The sequence below is a fragment of the Polyodon spathula genome, chromosome 4 (assembly GCF_017654505.1).
Source record: "Polyodon spathula isolate WHYD16114869_AA chromosome 4, ASM1765450v1, whole genome shotgun sequence".
Classification (NCBI taxonomy): domain Eukaryota; kingdom Metazoa; phylum Chordata; class Actinopteri; order Acipenseriformes; family Polyodontidae; genus Polyodon; species Polyodon spathula.
In genome coordinates, this window is record NC_054537.1 from 91,578,058 (window position 1) to 91,602,296 (window position 24,239).

At 38.0% G+C, this 24,239-nt stretch overlaps 1 protein-coding gene across 1 annotated transcript in view; it reads left to right on the forward strand.

Moving 5' to 3' along the window:
- The first annotated feature begins 1,076 nt into the window (after nucleotides 1-1,076).
- Nucleotides 1,077-24,239, forward strand: part of tax1bp1b (Tax1 (human T-cell leukemia virus type I) binding protein 1b) — a 38,626-nt gene continuing 15,463 nt past the window's right edge. The window contains exons 1-10 of the mRNA XM_041249034.1: nucleotides 1,077-1,176; nucleotides 7,201-7,399; nucleotides 10,015-10,117; nucleotides 15,955-16,142; nucleotides 17,439-17,597; nucleotides 20,162-20,310; nucleotides 20,924-21,014; nucleotides 22,254-22,439; nucleotides 22,591-22,845; nucleotides 23,028-23,183. Coding sequence (XP_041104968.1) covers nucleotides 7,223-7,399; nucleotides 10,015-10,117; nucleotides 15,955-16,142; nucleotides 17,439-17,597; nucleotides 20,162-20,310; nucleotides 20,924-21,014; nucleotides 22,254-22,439; nucleotides 22,591-22,845; nucleotides 23,028-23,183 — 1,464 coding nt within the window. The 5' untranslated portion in view covers nucleotides 1,077-1,176; nucleotides 7,201-7,222. The remainder of the gene's footprint in view (nucleotides 1,177-7,200; nucleotides 7,400-10,014; nucleotides 10,118-15,954; nucleotides 16,143-17,438; nucleotides 17,598-20,161; nucleotides 20,311-20,923; nucleotides 21,015-22,253; nucleotides 22,440-22,590; nucleotides 22,846-23,027; nucleotides 23,184-24,239) is intronic.

The window sequence follows — 24,239 nt, forward strand, 5'->3', positions numbered from 1 at the left end:
CACCTTCACAAGTCCGGAGTGAGTTCTATAGTACTTGTGGTGTAATACAATTTATATGTGTTCAGTGTTGCAGTGTTATCCGGCTTTAGAGCTGGCCTTAAGTGACAGCATGGATTGTGTTAGCCAACTAATAATAACAAACAAGTAGATTTTTAGACACGACAAAACACTCACGGTAATTCACAGTACTCCTTCCAGTGCAGCTTAACCATAAACAAAGGAACAGATTACCTTGCTACTTCCTCTTATATACCGTCAGTCACACCCCCCTTGGTTAATGAGTGCAACCATTTCTCCTCCAATCCAAGGTTGCCACATCGCTTCCCCTCTGGGGCAATGACTTGGTGTACCGTAGCTCTGCCCCCTTTCTAAATCCTGGGAATGAATTGTCAGGCCATCCAGTCCAGGGCACTGTTCCCTTTAAACAGTGCCCTTACAGGTCGGGAGAGAGATTTATAACCAAGATTCATTCTTTCTATGTCACACTGGTACATATATATTGATAATGATATATTGTGCAAAAAATTGTCTTAAGCATCCCGTTGATGATGCATGCTATTGTGCATATCTTTTATTTATTTATTTATTTATTTATTTATTTATTTATTATATAACACATAAATAAATAAACCTGTGTAGTAATACTCATAATTATCACCCATGTCGTAGGGAATTAGGAGACCTGGGAAAAAGAGGATCAGCACCCTGTTTAGATGTATGTGGAAGAAAACTGTGTTTTAATTAATTGATTGATTGATTGAAGTTAAGTAACCCCTCACTGACCCGAAAAGTCAAATTGTTTAATCTGATTTTAGTGTTTTATGTTTAAGATGACTATCCCACATTTGTCAAATTTTTGACTGTTTGGAAACAAGTACACTCATTCGGTTAACTAAATAAACACGCATCTACAGGCGTCACAAATTTAAAGTCAAAATAACGGTCACGTATTATATTTCGGTTGTTTTTAATTGTGACAAACACTTAAACCTGACATTTCATCCATCAACAACAACTACCGGTTGACCTCTTGAAATCATCTGACACTGACATCATTATCAGGAAGTTACGTCAAGCGTTGTGTGTGTCGTTTGTTAGGAAGAAGGTCGACTGATAGCAGACAGTAACAACTTCTGAACAGGTTGGAGTTTTACATCAACGTCACATAGAATCCAGGTATTTTGTGTTGTATTATATATGTACGTGTGTAGAACGATCTAAATTATAGTTAAGAAGCCAATTATTTAGTTACAGTGTCTTTTAGAATTCTACACTGAGCTTTCGGTTTTTGTTTGGCAGTCATTTCAGCACCAGAACTACTAAACTAGGTTTTTGTTATTGTTATTGTTTTGTACAGGTTATGAGAATATATTCTGATTTCGTGTAAATGACCAGTGCTAGACTATTCCATAGGTTAGTAACGTTGACATGAAAAGGAAAGCGGATGACAGTTTATGCTGAGAACGCTGGAGCGTGGGCCTGTGTACATTCTGGGTATATTATATGTTTTATTCTGATATGAACACACGCTGTTATGATACATCTGTTTTGTGGTGCAGCGGTTACCGGCTTTTCTTTAAATCTGTACAATGTGAATATGTGGGGAGTCATAAACAAATTACGCTCGATATTTCTATAACAACAATAATATATGTCTAGTTTAGTGGTTTAAGATGCTAGTACGAATTTTATTTATTGTATCATTAGTCACAGTATTATGCCGTTTTGTTATATGGTCAGGAATGTCTCTCATATGTAATAAGTAAAAAATAACCTATTGGTATGGGGAAAACACGATAACATTGTGGATTGGCACCCTCTTTGACCAATCAGTTGCAAGAATCTGAAAACTACGCCATTTAACTAAAATGTCAACAGTGGTAGAGAACCAATCGGGTTAAGCAAGGGGTGCAGCTTCACGTTTATCTGTACAGTATTAATACAAAGTGTGTGACGTGTTAAGCAGTCAAGTGATTGACTCATACAGGTTATTCTTTTCTTGCTCATGGTTATACCAGTTACAATACATGCCAATATCGTCAGATTTGCTAGGAACCGGTAATGGGGAATTTTTAAATTGCATAATGGGTAACGGTTTATACTTTGTACATGTTACAATCTGAAGAAATCTTCCCAGTTTATTTGCAATCTTAACTACTGACTGAATTTTTATAAACTGGGTCATTCCGCGTCAAATCAACAAAAATTACCCAACTACCACTTTTCAGTAGATGTAAACATTTACTGGGAAAATAACAAACAAATAAAATAAAACATGCAACATGTGAACTAGTTTTCGCCAGATATGAGGCAGCAGCTGGAAGTAGGAGAGCATTGTAGTAGATATCTTCAGTAATATAGAAACGTTTATTGCACATTTTATGTTTCTGTTTCCGTTTCCATAGTGAAGATGTTTGGATAAAGATGTATGTATTGTTTCATTCAAAGAGTGCACTTTTAAATGTGTCAGCAGAGTGAAAGAGAATATGATTACCGCAGCGGTATATTTAAAGCAGAATCCGAGACTTTAGACCTTGTGATGGGAAAACATCGTGCATGATTTAAACCTTTAATTCCTGGTATCTGACAAAGTAAACTGTCCGTTTATGTTGTGCAGAAACCATTTAAGCTGAATGTACTGATTTATATTTGCAGGGTAATGTAAACATTTTAGGGAAAATGTGCTGGTGTCTTTGGCCATCAACCAAATGGTTCCCATATTGGGGTATTGTGCACTCTGTGATACTGTATATACTAGAAGATTTCTTTTCAAATGTTGTGCCACAGGGGATGACAAATATCTAATAATAAAAAATAAGCAAATCTTCATTCAATGCATTTTACTGATTTGAGTGATTCACCTCTATGGCCAAGTATCTCAGTGCCTCCAGAAAAGACGAGTACTTTGTGCTGAAGGATTGGAATGTGGGTGTGTCATGCATCATACCAATATTCCCCCTGGCAAAATGTTAATGTACAACAAGGCACACAACTAAGAATAAGAAAGAAAAATCAATCGCAGATTCTAAATTCATGAATTATAAAACAAGATAGCAAAATCATGCCAATATTTTCATACCAAACCAACCCACATGTGTAAAATCATTAGATTATTTTCAGCCCTTTTTAAAATTTATTTTGTCCATTACAAAGCCTTTCTTATCTTTCTTCTGTCTGAGGATCTGATGAAGAACCACTCTCTGAATATACAGAAAAACTTTGGATCTCAATCTCAGTGTAACTTCCAGTGTATGGCTTTTCATTTTCCTGGTTGCATATCCAGAAAGATCTGAATGAAACTATAAAAGACAGTGGTAGTGCTTGGTGAGCAATTGATTTTTAAAAATGGGTTAGATCTGCTTTTGCTAAAATCAACCATATTGTTATTCTGTGTATTGTACTGTACAATATAGTGGTGTTAATATTTTTCAGCCTCATCAAAAACATTCTGAGGTTTATCAGTATAACAGTTTACTCACCCACAACAAATGAAAGATCACAGGCTTCTCACAAGATACAGAACAATGTGCCCTTGGGTTAATGTTTCGAACCAGCAGTTTTATCATGACTGCAAATGAGTACAGGTTCAGGACAAGATTATACAAACCTTAGGAAAACTAAAAAACAAATTTAACACAAGATGCAGATTCTTCTGCAACATGTAGTAACATTATAAAGTGCGTCCAGATGATCTCTTCCAAATATTTAGTTATGAGAGTAACAGTCCATATCTGTTGCTGGAATACACTCTGTTTCATTAGTCTAAAGGGCAGTGAAATGTTATAAACATGTAGTGTATGGACAAGTGTTTATCTCTCTACAGTAGATCACTGAGGGCTGCATCATCATGCGAGTTTTCTCATTCATTCTCCATTAACTTGTGTGTGGGAGTTATGGGTACAAAGAAAAGACAAGCCACCTTGGGCCAATAGCCTCTCTTTATTCCCAGCATTTTGTTTCTTTTGTTTGTATGTAGCAGATTGTGATTTTGGTTAAGTGCAGAGGTAGTTTGCCCATGGGGGTTTAATTCCATTAATCTAATATCCCTTTCACACTGACGAGTTATGATGACTCAGAACACACTGATGCTGCATTTTGGTCTGTGTGAATTGTCTATACCGTTTACAGAGCTGTCCTATTTTATGTCTTATTTTTATTTCTATGGTGTGTGAACTATGCATCAGCTGCAGAGTCACTTACAAGAACGTCTCGCCCGAAAGACGGAGCACAACGAGGTTAAGTGTCTTGCTTGGGGTCACACAATGAACCATTGGCTGAGCTGGGATTTGAACCTAGGACTTCCTGGTTACAAGGCTGTTTCTTTAATCACTGGACCAACCCCTGTGTGAAATGCTATGTCGGCACTGAAGCCCTGTAGTGGGCGTGGATTGAAAGCACCGTGTAACAATTTTTTTTATTTTGGTTAAATGGGTAGTAAGTGTTATTTCCTAATTGCTTATGCCTCAAAAGTATAGAAAATGGCCATTATTCCCCACAAACTTTGGTTTTGTGACCAGGACAGTGATATTTTGAAATTTACCTATTTTCCAGAGCATTCCAGATAGATTCAGTGCTGAGTAACTTCTAGAACTTTCCAGTAATATAAATAGTAGTATAAATACAGGGGCCTTAAGCCCACCAGTTCAGTTTAGTTCCAGCTGCCTAAGTGGATACATATCTGCATTTTTCTGAGATGGCATTAAGAGGCTGCAGTGGTGGCGTTCCTGATGGGTCTCCAAGGCGGTTTTACCAAGTTTCCCTGCTATGTTTGCCTTTGGGACAGCAGGGACACCAAGGCGCACTACCACAGACGGGACTGGCCACAGCGGACCGAGTTCTCTGTGGGGAGGAGCAACGTCAAGTGGGAGCCACTGGTGGACCCCCGGAAGGTGCTGATGCCACCACTGCACATCAAATTGGGCCTTATGAAACAATTTGTCAGAGCTCTAGATAAGGAGTCGGCAGCCTTCAAGTACCTTCAAGACTTCTTCCCTAAGCTGTCTGAGGCAAAGGTTAAAGCCGGTGTCTTCGTCGGACCACAGATAAAGAAGATCCTGGAGTGCAATGAATTCCCCAAGAAGCTCACTAGTAAGGAGAAAGCGGCTTGGAACAGCTTTGTCGCAGTGGTTCAGGGCTTCCTGGGCAATCACAAGGCCGAAAACTATGTGGAGCTGGTTGAGACTCTGGTGAAGAACTACGGCACAATGGGCTGTAGGATGTCCCTCAAAGTCCATATCCTTGATGCTCATCTTGATAAATTCAAGGAGAACATGGGAGCGTACTCGGAGGAGCAAGGCAAGCGCTTCCACCAGGATATACTGGACTTTGAACGCCGCTACCAAGGACAGTATAATGAGAACATGATGGGAGACTACATTTGGGGGCTGATTCGTGAAAGTGATTTACAGTATAATAGTAAATCTCGAAAAACTACTCACTTCTAAATCTTTTGTAGTCATTTTTGTATTGCTTTAGTATAAATACATGTTAATTTGGATTCATATGTTGTTTTTTCTGACTTTATGTGAACGAAAAGACACAAATTCGCCCGTTTTCTCATTGGAAATAGGTAAATTTCAAATATCACTGTCCTGGTCACAAAAGCAAAGTTTGTGGGGGATAATAGCCATTTTCTATACTTTTGAGGCATAAGCAATTAGGAAGCAATTGGCTGCTCAAGAACTAGGTAGTAATTGGAGTCTGGAATAAGTTAAGAAATTGTAAACTTTACGGGATGATGAGGAGGTGAATTCACAAACAGAAGGGTCAGTGCGTGATGCTGTATTGTATGGCATGAGAGAGCATGCTGGAGATTGTCAATTCTTGGTGCGTTATTACTGGGCGCCCAGTAAATATGCAGGGATGTTTTGGAGGTCTCGGATCTGTGACCACTGACGGACCTAATTTCTCTCGCTTGCAATCCAGTATTGGACAGTTTTTGTAGGGTACTGCGGATGCTGTGATTAGTGTAAATGTGTGAGATACATGCCTTCTGGCTTATTCTGGATAGCATTGTTGTTAGGTAATTCACTTGCATTGGCTTTGTCATATACCATATAACGCAAGAGTTGAAGGTACTTTGTCACGGTCAATAATCTTGCATCATTGAGAGGGCACAATCGCAGTTAGAATACCTACATTTACCTTTGTCGGGGTACCCTTCCACTGATAAACATATTAAGAAAATTGTTCCAAAAATGAAAGGATTGCATACATAATTGGAGAAAAAAAACAAATGGCTTTATAAACAAATAACATTTTACTTGTCAGAGCTGCCTATAGTTTATCTGGGCAGTGCCAGATATCTGAATGGAGCAATTTGTTATTGTTGTTGAAAGATGCTGCCTCCACTCCAGTTGAGCTCACAGGCTGACTCTGCATTTGCGGGTTCAGGACTGGTTGCTTTTGTTGGTGCAGTATTGATTGGCTGGTTTTGGTAGATGATACATTTGGACCAATTGTGTCTTTATTTAGTATTTGCTGTCCAATAGATGTAAACTGAGCTTTTAATAAAGCAAGTCAAAATAAACAGCCTGCATTTTTTGCTGTTGTTTTGAGGTGCTATGGAGTCGAGCTTTTGAAGTCTAAACTTTGGGAGCCAACCAGCTCAGTTATCCATTCATTGAAAGTGATTGTTGGACATTAGTCAGCCAATACTAAACACTGCGGCAGACATGACATGGCCCTCTGCAATGATTAACTCCAGTTGTCTTCTGGTAGTGTAAGGTGATATCCACATACTGTACAGATCACAGTCCTCTACAGCTTAGTTCAAAGCCAGAATTAGTAATTAGAATTATAATCTGTTTTATTAGCCAACTAGTAATTTGAATGTACCAGCACTGTGGGGAGATTTTCCAGCATGAGAAAACTGACATGATGTAAGCATAAAGAGTCATGCCCCTATTATAGCCAGGTGTAGATGCACTGAATGCAAATGTATATGAAGCATTGCAAAACATGTTCTTATTCGCAGTCCCAAATAAGGAAACAAATAAAAAATGCTGAAAATATTGTTGGTGATACCAAAAGACATCATGGACCCTTGTTAGTGCCATCAGACAAGTGAGAGTCTGAGGCTGAAATAGGAGGGTGGGGGAATGTTAATTGTAAAGTGATGTAACACAAAAGTGAACTGGTAGCCAGAAGGATGCATGGGAGGACTCAATTAGTTACAATATTATCTTATTTGTTTTGCAGAAGACTTGTCGATTGAAAAAGAATGTCATTATTTGAAGACCTATCGGCAACCGGCAATACCACGGAGATGTCAAACTTTGCACATGTGATCTTTCAAAATGTGGCAAAAAGCTACCTTCCACATGCTGCTCTGGAGTGTCACTATACTCTGACCCCGTACATCAGGCCTCATCCGAAAGACTGGGTTGGCATTTTTAAGGTAAGTTTGTTTTTCTGTTGGACAGTAGCTCAGGACTATATAGAAGTCGTGCGTGCTGTAAATATTTTACAGTGAGGTAAATAGTTTGCATATCACTGGTGAGAACATGCTAAAAGTGTAGAAATATTGATAATTTGTTATTTATATTTTGTGTTTATCAAGGTTATTGAGGTAATTGACTTGAAGAGTTTGAAGTGTTTGTTAGAGTCACTGTTATACAAACACTAGCTTTCAGGCTGTCTGAAGCAAACTTTATATGCTTTTATTACCAATGTGTTAGTTACCATGTTTTTGCTCAGTCAGCAAACTGTTCCCCATTCAAACAAAGTTGCCTCTTTTTCAGACTGACTTCTACTGTTTTAAAAGCAAACTGGAAAGTATCCAAAGCAATGCCGTTTTGACTATTCCCTGTCTTGTGATCTGATCGGAGCATATTATATCCACCCTGAAAAGCAGTAGTAAAGTTACAACAGTACATTTCAAGTGGATAGCGTTGAATGATCTTTTTCTAGTGCTGTGTTGGCAGAACACCCCAAATCAAATGTTGCCTACCTGAAGGTTCATTTGTGAGCAAGATGATACAGAAGATAATAGAAAGTGTGGTTTATAAGTTTCTGCTGCCCCCTAGTGCCAAATAGTTACAAACTTAGAACTACAAAAATAAATATACGTATTCCCTGGTATATTGTTAGTTGTGGTATACACAGCGCTTCTGTTTTTCAGTTTTTATTAATTTCATTTTTCGGTGCTTATTTTTTAGCTTTTTGCGAGTTTTATGTAAATTGTTTTTTTTGGGGAGGGTCTTTTGTTTTTTTTATATACTGTATGAAATTATTGTTAGAATTATTTACAAAGATCCCATCCTGTTTTAGGTGTCAGTCGTTTGTCTCCATGTTAAACTAGCTGAGTGTTTAGAATTGAACTTAACAGAATATGTAATGTTTGTTTTTCTCTACTTTGAACTAAAGATAAGCTATCATTTGGTACAATTGACCCTATTCCTGTTCTCATGTCTGGTCTTAATGCTGTAGATGGTTTTCTACTAATAAGAAAAGAGCCCGATGATGATGATGATAAAAAAAAAAGAATAAAAAAGTGACACTTGATTAAAAGCTTAAGAATTGCAGATCGGAGTCATGAACTAATGAATGCTGACGTGTCTTCTTGGAGGCCTTTTACTTTTAATGTGTAACACAGTGGAGTTTCCTTGTGTATTACATGGCTGCACTGTTTTCAGTAACATTTAGAGTATGCCATGTTTATTCTTATTTCAATCTACTGAAGCTATATTAGCTCTTTGAAGTAGCAGAAAATAAAAACTTAAAAGCAACATGAGTGTGGCGAGGGAGCTGGGAATGTTGCCTGGGAGGGTTAAGAGTAGGCAAACATCTGATTTATAATTAAACTGTTGCCAAGTTGTGGAACTATGTACTGAGTGATTCGGTTAACTTTTTCTTGAAATCAACCATGTAAATACATGCCACTCCATGACTACTCTGTGTGTGTATTTTTTATGTTAACATAGATGCATTTTGTATGTCAGAAACTGGTTCATTTTAAGATTATTCAGGCCAAAACTGGTTAATGCTATAATAAATCCGATAATATTAGTTCTTTGCTAACTTCTAACCTTAGAATATGATGCTGTATTCTTTGATTTTAAATTTGTTTTTGTGTAATCTCCAAATTAAAGCAAAGATTAATTTTTGAAAGGTTCACATTTTTCCAAAAGTGCAGTGTAATGAGCCTGTTGGGGTCCAAGCCTTTTGTTAATTATATTGAAGAGTTAGTTATAGCGAAAGGACAATCAAAATGAATGATAACCTGTTGGTGTAAATTAATGAGATTGTGAGTACAAGTAGAATTACACATACCTGTTTGTCTCATGTATGCAATATTCTACCTTTGCTTTATCCTGTCCTATTTTATAAATTAAAACGCAGTACAAAAAGCAAAAATACAGAATTCAAGACTAATTTGACATGAATGATTTCAAAGCGCACCAAATCTTAATCCAATATACAAGAATCCCAAATTGAGCTTTTATTCAAAATGAAAAGTTCAGATCCTCAAGGTTGTTGTTGTTTTACTGTAATCAATTATGATTTTCCACATGGTTGTTGAACAAGCCAAAAAAAAAGAGTGCTTTTTGACAACCTATATTCACGACAGAGATATTCCTGCATTACTGCTTTTTTTCAAACGATATATGTAGTTGCCAGCTGTGTTGCAATATAAAAGTATTTGGTTTCAGAGGCATACACAACACATTATTTATTAAGACAAAAGAGTTGACTTCACTGCGGAGCAGAGTTCGCATCGCGTGTGTACAGACCGTGATGTTGAGAGTGTGTGTTTTATATTATGTTATTTTATTTATTTATTTATTTATTTGGGATCCAGGGACCAGGTTCGTTATAGCCGAAGGTTTGTTGTAATGAAGGGAGTTATAGTGTGTGTGTGTGTGTGTGTGTGTGTGTGTCTCTCTCTCTCTCGCTCTCTCTCTGTAGATATATATTATATACTCGTGAAAAATTAATTAATTACATGTCGATGTCCTTTCTCTCTCTCTCTCTCTCTCTCCTCTCTCTCTCTCTCTCTCTCTCTCTCTCTAGGTTGGCTGGAGCACAGCTCGGGATTACTATACTTTTCTGTGGTCACCTCTTCCAGAAAAGTATGTAGAAGGAACATCAGTTAACTGTGTGGTGGTATTTCAAGGTAAACTGTTGCTTCATTCATTCATTTGTTTATTATACTATATAAGGCAAGCATTTATAACTGCTTTAACTCTGACTGTGATTAAGACCCTGTGTAAATTCCGATTTCACAAGCTGCACAAAAATCGTGAAATTAGCCCAATACCGCGATTTTTTACAATATTCGTAAGAAATAAAAAATATTTGATTTAATTATTTGTATTTCATACAAAAAAAACTGTTCAGCTCTGCTGTGTGCCTGTGTGTACTATTTTCCGTGCACATAGTGCTGTGCAGTGATTATCATGTGACTATATGCAATCTAGGTGGGAAATTAAAATACTGCACGCTGTAAATAAGGCTAAAAATGTGTCTGCAGCAGATCATGTGAAGGTTATGTGACATAACAGCGAGTCCAAAACCATGCCGACATCACTGCGGGGTCCATTATGGCGCTGGCCTTTACAGCGACTGCCCATAACAACGCTACAACATCACCGCGAAGGACATTACCGCGTCGACCATTACAGCGCTACAACATCACCGCGTGGGCCATTATTGCGCTGGCCATTACAACACTACAACATCACCGCGTGGGCCATTACTGCGCTGGCCATTACAGCGCTACATCATCACCACGTGGGCCATTACAACGCTGTGACATCACCGCGTGGGCCATTACTGCGCTGGCCATTACAACGCTACATCATCACCGCGTGGGCCATTACTGCGCTGGCCATTACAACGCTACAACATCACCGTGTGGGCCATTATTGCGCTGGCCATTACAACACTACAACATCACCGCGTGGGCCATTACTGCGCTGGCCATTACAGCGCTACATCATCACCACGTGGGCCATTACTGCGCTGGCCATTACAACGCTACAACATCACCGCGTGGGCCATTACAACGACTGCCCATAACAACGCTACGACATTACTGCGATGGACATTGCAGCGTCGACCATTACAACGACTGCACCTAACAACTCTACAACATCACCGCACCGAACTACAATTCAATTCCCAGTTCTGTTCCCGTACAGCTCCATCATAACTAGTTGGGTAAATACGACAAGTAAAACCTCCATGCAATAAAAGCGTGTTTCCACAAGCGGTTTGTATGTATTTGGGGCTGCATATCAATTTTTTTTTTTTTTTCTTTTCACTAATTGCGGAATGATATTCAACGTGTGTTTTGATTTATATATATATATATATATATATATATATATATAATATATATACACACACACACACACACACACAGCTCTGGAAAAAATTAAGAGACCACTACAAAATTATCAGTTTCTCTGGTTTTACTATTTATAGGTATGTGTTTGGGTAAAATGAACATTTTTGTTTTATTCTATAAACTACTGACAACATTTCTCCCAAATTCCAAATACAAATATTGTCATTTAGAGCATTTATTTTCAGAAAATGACAACTGGTCAAAATAACAAAAAAGATGCAGTGTTGTCAGACCTCGAATAATGCAAAGAAAATAAGTTCAGATTCATTTTTAAACAACACAATACTAATGTTTTAACTTAGGAAGAGTTCAGAAATCAATATTTGGTGGAATAACCCTGATTTTCAAGCACAGCTTTCATGCGTCTTGGCATGCTCTCCACCAGTCTTTCACATTGATGTTGGGTGACTTTATGCCACTCCTGGTGCAAAAATTCAAGCAGCTCGGCTTTGTTTGATGGCTTGTGACCATCCATCTTCCTCTTGATCACATTCCAGAGGTTTTCAATGGGGTTCAGGTCTGGATATTGGGCTGGCCTTGATCTGTTGGTAAGCATGATGTGTCTTTCATCTGCTGCAGTAAGTTTCCTTGGCCGACCACTGCGTCTACGGTCCTTTGCATGTTTTTTTGTGCTTCTTCAAAAGAGCTTGGACAGCACATCTGGAAACCCCTGTCTGCCTTGCTGTGCTCAGTCTTGCCGTGGTGTATGACTTTTGACAGTAAACCGTCTTCAGCAACCTCACCTTCTTAGCTGAGTTTGGCTGTTCCTCACCCAGTTTTATTCCTCTTACACAGCTGTTTCTGTTTGTTAATGATTGTATTTCAACCTACATATTGAATTGGTGATCATTAGCACCTGTTTGGTATAATTGTTTAATCATACACCTGACTATATGCCTACAAAATCCCAGACTTTGTGCAAGTGTACCTAGAAGAATTGATGCTGTTTTGAAGGCAAAGGGTGTCACACCAAATATGTATTTGATGTAGATTTTTCTTCTGTTCACTCATTTTGCATTTAGTTAATTGATAAATATAATCTATTAACATGTCTATTTTTGAAAGCATTCTTACTTTATAGCATTTTTTCACACCTGCCTAAAACTTTTGCACAGTACTGTGTGTGTGTATGTATGTATATATATATATATATATATATATATATGTGTATATATATATATATTATGTGTGTGTGTGTGTGTATATATATTACAAATACATCGCAGAGGTATTTAAATCTGCTAATATTTAATTGTCAAAGGCGCAAGCCTGATCCAGTTCTTCCAGTGACAGTGTGAGACTTGCAGCTCTTCCCCATTCCCCTGTATCTGAGTTTCCAGCAGAAGCTTTTATTATTAATAATAATAATATTTAATTGTGGATTCATATCTCCACCCTCAAGGTCTCAGCGTATATTGCAATTGGTCGATATCCACCGTTGTTTGTCTAAGATATCCCAGTGTATGCTTCTGCTACACACATTAAATGGTGATTTCTTGTTTCTTTGAAAATATATTTATTCAGGGCTACAGAACACAACACAAACAAAGCGTACGCACTGTAACAAGCTGAACTGACAGTTTTTTTTGTTTTGGAACTTTTAGTATTAGAAAACAGAAGAATAGGGTAATTTTAGGAATGTACCATCTACATAGAGTACCAGTCAAAAGTTTGAGTACACCTGCTGGAAACTAGTTTTTTTTCATAATTGACAATGTTTTACATCGTATATGTTTCTGTAAATACTTGAAAATGAAAACACATGTTACAATATACAAAACAAAACATAAGGAGTATCAAAGCAATGTTCAAGAAAATTGAAAATTGTCTCTAAATCTTGGATTCCTCAAAATAGCCACCCTTTACCTTAATAACAGCCTCACAAACACGAGGTATTCGGTTAACAAGTTTCAGCAGGAAATCACCCGACATGTCCTCCCAGCTCTTCTGCAGCAATTCCCAGACATGTAGGGCACTTGTGGGTAGCTTTGCTTTGACTCTTCTGTCCGGTTCGTCCCATACAAGTTCTATGGGATTGAGGCCTGGAGACTGGGCAGGCCAGGTCATTAGATTGAGTTGTCCTTCACTTTCCTTCTTTGCCAGATAGCTCTTGCACAACTTTGAGGTGTGTTTCGGGTCATTATCTTGCTGAAGAATGAAGGACTGCCCAACTAGCCGTAATCCTGATGGAATGGCTCTGAAGTATGCTATGATAGCCATGCTGGTTGAGCTTGCCATGGACTTGGTAAAGATCACCAACTCTGTCACCAGCAAAGCAACCCCAGACCATGACACTGCCTCCTCCATGCTTAACAGTGGGAACCACACATGTAGAACTCATGCGGTCACCCTCTCTGGGTCTTACAAATTATCGACGGCTGGACCCAAATATTTCAAATTTTGACTCATTGGTCCATAAGACCGACTTACACTCCTCAAACATCCAGTTTTTGTGTTTTTTTGGCCCAGGCAAGTCTCTTCCTCTTGTTCTGCACTCTTAACAATGGTTTGTTTGCAGCAATTCTTCCAGTTAGGCCAGCTTCACGCAATCTCCTCTGAACAGTTGATTTTGAAACATCTGTACTTCTTATCTGAGCTTGTATTTCAGGGGCAGTTAATCGCCGGTTTCGCAGGCTTGTGACTCGAATGAACTTGTTCTCTGATTCTGAGGTTACCCTTGGCCTGTCTGACCTTGTTCGACCTCGTGAGTGCCAGTTTCTTCAAATCGTTTGATGGTCTTGGCCACAGCAATTACAGACATTTGCAAAGTTCTTGCGATTTGTCTTAAAGACTGATCTTAATTTCTTAAAGTAATTACAGACTGTTTACAGAATTTTTTTTCTTTGCTTAACTGAGCGTATTTTGCCATTTTCTGCTCCCTTAAATTCAGGAATGACAAACTTGTGCCTATGCTACCTATATTTATAGTAATCATGGACCCTCACCTGTTAACAATAATTGGTGACAAAAGGTTAATTAGGTAACATGCTAGTTAACTCAGAGAACATCTAACAAAGATACTTTTATACTTAGGCCATTGTTCTAACACTGTGTTGTACACATTTCAGACTTTTAACTGACTTGGGCTTCAGACTGAAATCCCCTTGCTTTCGGTGACCATTTCATTGAACTTGACAAATTTACATTTTCATTTAAAAATAAAATTTTTGAATGCAATTCACTTATGATTATCAGCTTATATAAGTACACGTATCATATAATGAAATATTAAGTGTTTCTAGACAAGTCTATACAGTTAAAAGCATAGGTAATCATGAAAAACCTGGTTTCAACAGGTGTACTCAGACTTTTGACTGGTACTGTACATTTGCCATAAATAAATAGGAGTGTTTTGTAGGAATGTAATATATACATGTATTCAATGTTAATTTTAGGATGTTACACTTCCATAAGTTAGGGTTTGTAAACTTTGGACGACCACTATATACGCACACAGTAAATCTGTTCTCCAGCAGCTAACAGGATTACATTTTAGGTGCCCTGCCAAACGGACAAACAACTATTTCTACTTATTGTGGCGGACAAAAGAAACACACCGAAGGCAGTTTTTTTGGCCAAAATAGCGGTAACAAAAACCACTGTTTATTTCTTCCTTGAGAAATGGATGCTGTTAGAAATGTGATGGGGGGGCTGGTAGTAAAACCTGGAATGCAACTGCTTTGCATTTGTGCAATACAGGTCTTGCTGACTCTTCTAGGTCATATTAAAACCTACATACAGGGGGGTGGGGGGTTTCCCGTTAAGTGTCGCGTTTGTCTTCTGGGAATTGAATTGTAATTTGGTGCGGTGATGTCGTAGTGCTGTAATGGTCGGAGCTGTAATGTCCATCACGGTGATGTCATAGTGCTGTTATGGGCTGTCACGGTAATGGACCCCACGGTGATGTCGCGATACAGACTGCTTTACTTGCAAAGAAACAAATAACGGTGACTTCCATATTCAAAAGTCCACTGAGGAACGTGAAGCATGCAATACATTAAATTTTGACCTGACAGTTGTTTGTTTGCGTAAATATCCCTCTTGAAAATTTGGACAACCAAAAGTTATGTAAATTCTTCAGGCTGAGTGTAGCAAATGGTGGAGTGATTCCTTCATCAGCCCAGCTAAGATGTGAATACTTGCCTAAAGTTGCCGAGTATCACAAGCAGGAGATTATGGAATTGTTACAACAGTCTGGTTGCTTGTCAGTGGTCACTGACTAGTCGACTTGTTGCACAAGATCAGTATGGGTTACACATTGTATTTGTTTTGCAAGACCTAAATGGTGAGCATGCACCTGACGTACTAGAACTGAAAGCTGCCCTTACACATACACTTTCCTACAGGCTGTTAATTACAACACCGTTTCACAGGCTGTTGTAAAGTGCTTGAATAACTTTTATTTTTTTTGTCAGTGCATTTATCTATATATCTTTTTTTTAAAACAATAACCTGTACACACAATTTATAAAATAGTTCCGCGAAATACAGTACTTTACCCGTGACACTGCCATGAATTTTAAAGAAAATGTCTGCGATTTTCACAGGGCCTTAACTGTGATCATGGTTGATGGGGTTACTTTCTTTGATTTCTTTTCTAGGTTACTATGTTCCAAACGATGTTGCAGAGTTCTATCAGTTCTGTTATGTCACATACAAAGGTGAAATTCGAGGAGCCAGTACACCATTCCAGTTCCGAGCTACTTCCCCTACAGATGACCTGATGACCATGGAAGATGAAAGCAATTCTGATATACTGGTTGTGACCACCAAGGCTGGCATGCTTGAGGTGTGCTGTTATGAATATAACTGTTTCTATGTCTGCCTTTTTATCTATTTAAGAATGATTCAACTACATTGAAAAGGCAAACATTTCCATTACCTATAGTGTAGAATAGTATAGTAGCAAATTCAGTGCACACTTGCAGCATGGTTCTGCTGAAAAGATAATGCAGCACCTCAAGTAGTTGGCTCACAGCTGGTTAGGGATGGTGTTTCCTTGGCTTCCCGAGAGTATTGTCATAAATCTTTCAGGTTTGTGTCTGGACTCTGTTTCCAGTTTGTGTTGCTGTCTGCCCACACAGAACCTGATCTTGCTGCATTTTACACTACCTGCATACATTTAAATTTTAGTGTGTGTGTCTATATATATATATATATATATATATATATATATATATATATATATATATATATATATATATATATATATATATATATATATAGCTCAAAGAGCCAGCTGCTCAACGTTTCGATATGTTGTATATATCTTTCTCAAGGGAACGTGTTTGAATAAAAACATTTTAAAACTTTCCCCTTGTCTATTATGCTGCTGGCTCCCTTTGTGTAGTTTCTGATTTAATAAATAAATAAATAATAATACAAAAAAACATGTAAATTATTTTACAGTGAAGTGGGACTCTCTAGCCAAGTAGTGTGGCCATTCTTATTTACTTTTATAGTAGAATATTGAGTAAGACCACATGACTTGCTCTACGTAGAAATAAACTGGCCAATAGCCTTAAATGTCTGGCAACATGACATTTAAAACCGTAAAGAACAACGTTGACGTCAAGAACTTGCAAAGTAAATCCAGATCAAGACTGATATTCTTGCGTCAGTTGTATAACATTTATGAAGTTTAAACTGTTGGAAACTTTTTTTCTAGTAATATAATGAAAAAGGTGGTGCCAGCAAAGGTGAAAGGTTGCTGCATCATGTGGCATCTGGAGTTACTCGCATGGAGCCAGCAGTTGGGTGGATTCTAGAAAATTGTATTAATTAATAATTGGTGCAGCAAAACTTGAATGACTTTGAACATAATGCAAGTTCCTGTACCTTTTTACAGTTATAGGTACAGTCTTGTATCTTTTATAGTCTGACACTTTTTTTTACTACTGACTACTTTATAAATTGTTGTGTAAAATTTTCTTGTGAACCAATAACCAGTACATAAACTTATTGTTGCAGTAAAACATTTATGGTAGACTTAATTTTGAGATAACATTGGAAGCAATGAGAAAATTCCCATTCATTTGTTATGCATACATTACAAAATTATGGGATATTGATTCTCTTTATGCAGTATAAAATTGAAGAAGCTTTAAAAGAAAAAGAAGAGCTAATGAAGGTGATATCCTTGCTGCAAAAAGAAAAAGATCAGCTTGAAGAACAAGCTGAGAAGCTGGGGAAGGCAGCAGATCAGCAAAAGGAGACGTGTGCACAGGCCAAGAAGGAGTACCAGGTAAGTAAATCCACTGCTGCCCTTTCAACTGCTAATATCTTAGGAAGCATTTTTCAGTGCTGTGGAAACGCCTCATATAAAAAAATTATGGTACGCTTCACTTTATCCTGTGATCTAATATGGCTGCCTTAATGTGGTCATGTGACTTTTTTTCTTTTTTTTGTGTTTGGTTTCTTGATGAAGACCTAATGCATTGAGATTCATTCATGGTACGTGCGGTACACTGTGCTCTCGCTTGAGTTCAATTGTGGTATCGCAAGAAAAAAAATCTATTTTGTGACAGTAATTTTAATAAGCTGATGCCAAAAGCATCTTACCTCAGAGGCCATGTATGTAATGACTTCATATATCCAGGGTTATACAGTATAAACACTACATAGTGAGCATGAACATTCTATGATAATCTACGTAGGCAGTTTGGCTGTAAAAACATGAAATACCTTTTTATATTTCTTGAAGCACTAAGGACTAAGGTGATTCATGTGTATTGCTCAGTTTATGCTGGAGAGCCACTTCAGACAGTGAAGTGGGACCATGTGACTTGTTCTGTGTAGAAATAAAATGGGCAATAGCTTTAAGTGTCTGGCAACATGATATTATTTAAAACCACAAAGAACAACTTTGACGTCAAGAACTTGCAAAGTAAATCCAGATCAAGACTGATATTGTGTCAATTTTATTACATTTATGAAGTTTAAATTGTTGGAAACTTTTTTCTTCTTTCAGGAAATTGCATAATTAAAGACTTTAGCCCAAAATTCGTCATCAACAAAAAGTAGATATTTCTACTATAGAGTAATGAAACACACATTAAATAATATAACCTGTACAAGTATTTTTTATACTGCGGAATATAATGCAAAGAGTTATTCTGTGAAAGACAACTTTTCCTTTTTAATAAGCGGTTTCACATTTAGTTTTTATTTGTATGCCACCAGTAGAGGTAATGTTATAGTTGATTTTAAATAAGAGACTGTTGTCTAATGTTTAAAAAGGCTAGACTGGTTGCTGTTCATGGTTAAAAGAACAGTCTGGTAGAAAATTTTGCGTTCAACAATGATTTATTATGGTTTTGCCATTGAAGAGTCAATTGGCATGTTTTTTGGTTGTCTTTGTCTCTGTCTGTTAGCTCCCCCTTGTGTTTTTTTAATGGCGACGCATTGTAAAAATAATTGTTGGACCAATCTGTTTAATATGTATTTAATGGCATATAAGACAATGCTTAATTTGATTTTAAATGCATAATACTGGCTGCAGTATTGTAGTCTATGTATCAACAAATATGTTTAAAAAAAATGAATTATCAGAACTCTGCTGTTTGGTAATATTAAATATATTAATTCATTACATATTTTGCTTTATGTAATAAATGCAAAAATTTGGCTCCTTTTAGTATGGAGTGCTTGAAGTAAAAAAAAAAATATATATTTAATCAATTTGACCTGTATGCTATAAATCTATCCTAAGTAACATGAAAACATAAATATATACAATATAGTGTGGCTGTAATGTTATGACTGCTAGTTTTTATGAGATTTTGATATGCTGATAAAAATTATTCTAACAAAGTCATAATTTGGTGAGAAATCCCTTTAGGTGAAAGTTTTGATAGAACATTGTTTTCTGCTGACTGTATAAAGGATAAACGGGTTTGCTTTTATTTTAATTAGATAGCACTACCTTCTAATTTATTAGCCATACTGTAACTGGCCTTGGGCACAGAGCAATAACTCAATGTTGATCATACATCTGTACACGTTTCATTGATAGGATAGATGAAAAACATTGCTTATAGTGTAAATGGTTGAGAGAAACAAGTTTTTAATGCCTGCTTCTGAGCTGTAAAAATCTAACTTTGCTTAATACTGACATCCTTTACATGGATTCTATTTCATGTACCTGCAGTGTAGACAGTACAGTGCAATCTCTAAGATCTAACCCATGCCCCCCCCCCCCCCCCCCCCCCCCCCCCCCCCCCCCCCCCCCACCCCGCTTCCCCCCCCGGTGTACGATTGAAATTCCCCCCACCCCCCCCCCCCCCTCCGTCGGCTGCCCCCCCCCCCCCCCCCCCCCCCCCCCCCCCCCCCCCCCCCCCCCCCCCCCCCCCCCCCCCCCCCCCCCCCCCCCCCCCCCCCCCCCCCCCCCCCCCCCCCACCCCCCCCCCCCCCCCCCCCCCCCCCCCCCCCCCCCCCCCCCCCCCCCCCCCCCCCCCCCCCCCCCCCCCCCCCCCCCCCCCCCCCCCCCCCCCCCCCCCCCCCCCCCCCCCCCACCCCCCCCCCCCCCCCCCCCCCCACCCCCCCCACACCCCCCCCCCCCACCCCCCCCATTATGTTCAGGCCCCCCCCCCCCCCCCCCCCCGCCTTTCTCGGGGGTCGGTCAACAAAAAGCCAGGTCCCCTATAAGCATTCTTCTTCTAAATAGTTGTTAACAAACCCTGTAAGCTAAAGAGCAGCCAGTCTGTAAATAACAAAGGTAGAAGAGTGTCCCATTTGTGAAGTGCTGCATTAACAGCACTGTCTCTCACAAGCTCAATTCTAACAACATTTGCTTCATTTTCTCTTTAGGATATTCTCAATGAATCACAAACCCTTAAGGATGAGAACGAAGAAATTAAGAAAAAGTATGAGAACGCCACTTCTCGAATTCTAGAGTTGGAAAACAACCTAATTGGGGTGTCCCAGAAAGCCATTGAGAAGGAGACTGAATTAGACAGGTGTTTCTTCTTTCTTTTGATTTGTTAGATAAATGCATTAGATGAACCAAAGTGGTTCCTTTGGTCAGCTTAAATAAATAAATAAAAGGTCACAGCACCCATTGGCTCAACTTAGTTAAAATGTCTCAACTTACTTATCTAGCCAGCTTGTATTAAGAACTCTCCAATAAATTCATAATGTGTTCCTGCTCTTAGTGTTGTTTGGTAAGTGATATATTAAAAGCCTGAGTTTAAGATTAAAACTGTAACTATTCTGTTAACATATTGTCTTCTAAGTTAAACTGTGATAGAAGCACTCTGGGTTTCTTAACTGCAGCTTGACAACAGTACCATAGATTGTGCTCCAAGTTCTCCTCATGCTACTGAACCCAGAGGCTTGCATCATGACAGATTACATGGCATCGGTAGTCAAGCATTCCTTTTTTATAATTGTAGCACTTTATAGAGAACATAAGGAATCTGACCAACACACCATTATGCTCCTATAGAATCAAACTTCTAGAATATTTTCATAAAAGACTCATTTTGAGAAACGCTCTGATTTTGTATGCATTCAGTATCGTTTGTTATTTAAATTATTTTACCTTGATTTGCTTTTTCTGCTGCATTTTAGCATTCGAGGAAGACTGAAGAAACTAAGTCTGGAGAAAGAACAGTTGGAATCTCAATTAAAAAATGAGAAGGATGAGAAAGAGCTGTATAAGGTATCACATTTGTATTGCTAAATTGCATAGTTTTTACAGGATACGTTTGTGTTTCTTTAGCACGTTGTGTAGTGCATAATTTGTAGCTGAAACAAAAATCTCCCATTTCTGTCCTCATTTGCGTTACACATCAACAACTCCCATTGAAGTTGTAATTTAATATGGCTTCAAAGTAACTTGAGGCCTAACTTTATTAACTGCACAAGATGTGCAGATTTCAAACCCTGCTGTTTCAGCTTATTTAAATAAATCCCTGTAATTTTACTCCTCATCAGCAATTACCATGGGTAGTAATTTTATAACTAAATTCGAGAGAATTTAAACATTGGGTTTTCGCAGTAAAGTGTTAATTGCCATGAAGGATTCAGCTCTGGTGAATATTCTAAAAGGTATTGACAATGTCGGCCAAGGGATTTTTTTGACCTGAAAAATGAAACCAGGACCAGGGGTCACAAATGGAAATTAGATTAGAGGCATTCAGAACAGAAAATAGGAGGCACTTTTTTTACACAGAGAATTGTCAGAGTCTGGACCAACTCCCCAGTAATGTTGTTGAAGCCGACACCCTGGGATCCTTGAAGAAGCTGCTTGATAAGATTTTGGGATCAATAAGCTACCAACAACCAAATGAGCAAGATGGGCCGAATGGCCTCCTCTCCTTGTAAACTTGCTTTTGTTTTTAATAAAGCTGTAATCAAGGATAGATAGCCAAGTACGTTTTCATACTGCTTTCATTGAAATATTTTGGTAGCTTTTATTAGGTTAAACCCACTCAATGCAAGGTGTTCACAATGCCGACCTCTTGCAGATATTACAAGGAGGGTAAATTAAAAGCAAAAATATTTGAGAAACTTGTCATGGATTTTTGCTATTTTGAGAGAAAATAATTTAGTCTTAGTCTTGCTCCATTACTTTTGAACTATAAAACTTTGGAGAGAATTCTACAGCTTTTGTGCAATGTAACAAGATTTTAACCCCATTAGGGTCATGCTTTATGTGAACAACAGGGTAAACATTTAGCAGCAGTAAGACGTACATTTGATGCATTATCAGTTTTGTTCATACTATTTTGTAGATTTATTATTCACCAGTTAATGTAAAGGGACGTTTTTACAGGAGGTAATAAATATAACTGATGGCAGTTTATTGGATTTTGTGTTTTTTTTTTTTTTTAAATTAGAATTGAGCAGTGAGGTTTGTACGTATTATTTTCACCAAATTACATTTCTATTTTATTAGAATCACCTGAAGAATACAGAGCTGGAGAACACAAAGCTAACTGCAGAGGTACAAACATTAAAATCCGTTGCTGTAAACAAAGAAAACCTGCTCACACAGCTGAGAGAAGAGTCGGGCATGCTGAAAATGTGCATGGCAGAAAAGGAGAAGGCGCAAAAAGAAATGCTGACTGCGTCCTCCACCAAGGTACAATAACGTCTCCCTTATTCTGCAAGTGACTTTATAACCACCATGTGCAGTATGTTCAGGACTGATTATTGATTAAGTCCATGATTATTGTAAATTTTAGTACCTTATAAAAATGAAACCCTTGCTAAAGATTGTGACTTCCTCATAGGCTGAGTCTGGATTTTTGAGAGAACAGCTTCGAAAGAGCGAGGATCAGCTTCAGGCCACAAGGCAGGAAGTGTCCATGTTGGCAGCAGAGCTGAGAGATGTTTTCAATGTTCGGGATAGGACCATGTCTGACCTGTACACTGCACACTTGGAGATAGATTCTTTGAAGAAGAGTCTTGGTGATGCTGAAGCAGAGTGTAAGGCTAAAGATGGAATGTTGCAAAACATGAAAGCTATAGCTGAAAAAAATGAAAAGGTAAATAATGTAATCCTTAAAGATAATTTTCAAATAGTTAATACAAAAAAGTATACTATTGGAAATGTAACTGGGGGTCTGTTGCAGTAGGTTTGATTACAGAGATTGACAGTTTTAGCAATATCTGCAGAGAGATCGTCATGAATTAAGGAATAGTGAATGTTCTGTTTATTTTATCGTAGGAGGGACCAGGAAAGAACAGCATGGTGGAACAAGAGCTGCATAGAGAAGTTGAAGATTTAAAACTTCGACTTCAGATGGCAGCAGAACATTATAAAGAGAAGTACAAGGAATGTCAGAAACTTCAGAAGCAAGCAGTGAAGCCCACTGAACAAGCAGTGAGTGTCTGTAAGACAGTTCCATCTTCCATGTTATGCACAGCCTCTAATGTTTACTTTGTATGTACGAGTGTCTGTAGTCTAGTCATTTGGCCTACCTGACTTTGAGCCTGTGTGGAGAATCCGAAATACTTTCTCATTGCATTCGAATCATGTGACAATTTTTTTAGATTCACCTACTCTACCTTTATATAGATATGGTGGTCAAACATATTTTTAGATTTCAACAAACAAAACCCAAAAAATGTTATTAGCAATAGTTTTTACTTAAACACATTTGAAATTAAAATGCCAAACAAAGTTTTAAATGTGTAAAAATGCTTTTTTACACACCAAATTCGAGTACATGTCCTGTCTGGTGGTCATTTTGGATTTAACTTTTGCACTCTGCTGGCTTTTAGCTTTCAGAATGAAAAAAAGATTTGGCACCAAAATATTAAAACTCTCGAAAGGGAAAAGTCACTAACTTAGATTGATTTTAAATTGAAAGATATATATATTTTTTTTCCTTTAACGCATATCCTGCCCTTATAAACACATCAGGCACTCCGCCAATGCGGCTGCACTTGCTGCTGCTATTGTCTGAGAGAAGAGAATGAGTTAAACTTACAGGAGTTTATTTTAAAACAGTTTGTATGTGTAGTATAATGAAGTCAGTGTGGTTTTGTTGAAAAAATAGGTAAACCGAAACTCAGGGTGCCACAGACAGGGTGGAGCGGCTAAGTCTGGAAATTCAATGGCAGCATGTGTTACTGTTATACAATAGAATCCACTTAGAAAAAATGTTGTGTGTTGTTTTTTTTGTTTTTTTTTTTTGTTTTGTTTTGTTTTTTTTTTGTTTTTTTTTGAGCCAAAATGTTATCAAGGTGAATTGTACAATCCAAAGAATTATATTTTGTAAGATTTTATAGAATATTTTGAGAAATTCTTATTACGATTGAATACGATTAGGTTTCGTTGTCTTCTGCGATATATAGTGACCTTTAGAGGTCTGTAAACATAAAACTTCTCAAACATACTTCATTATTTTAAGACAGATGTGTAGTAGACAAAACG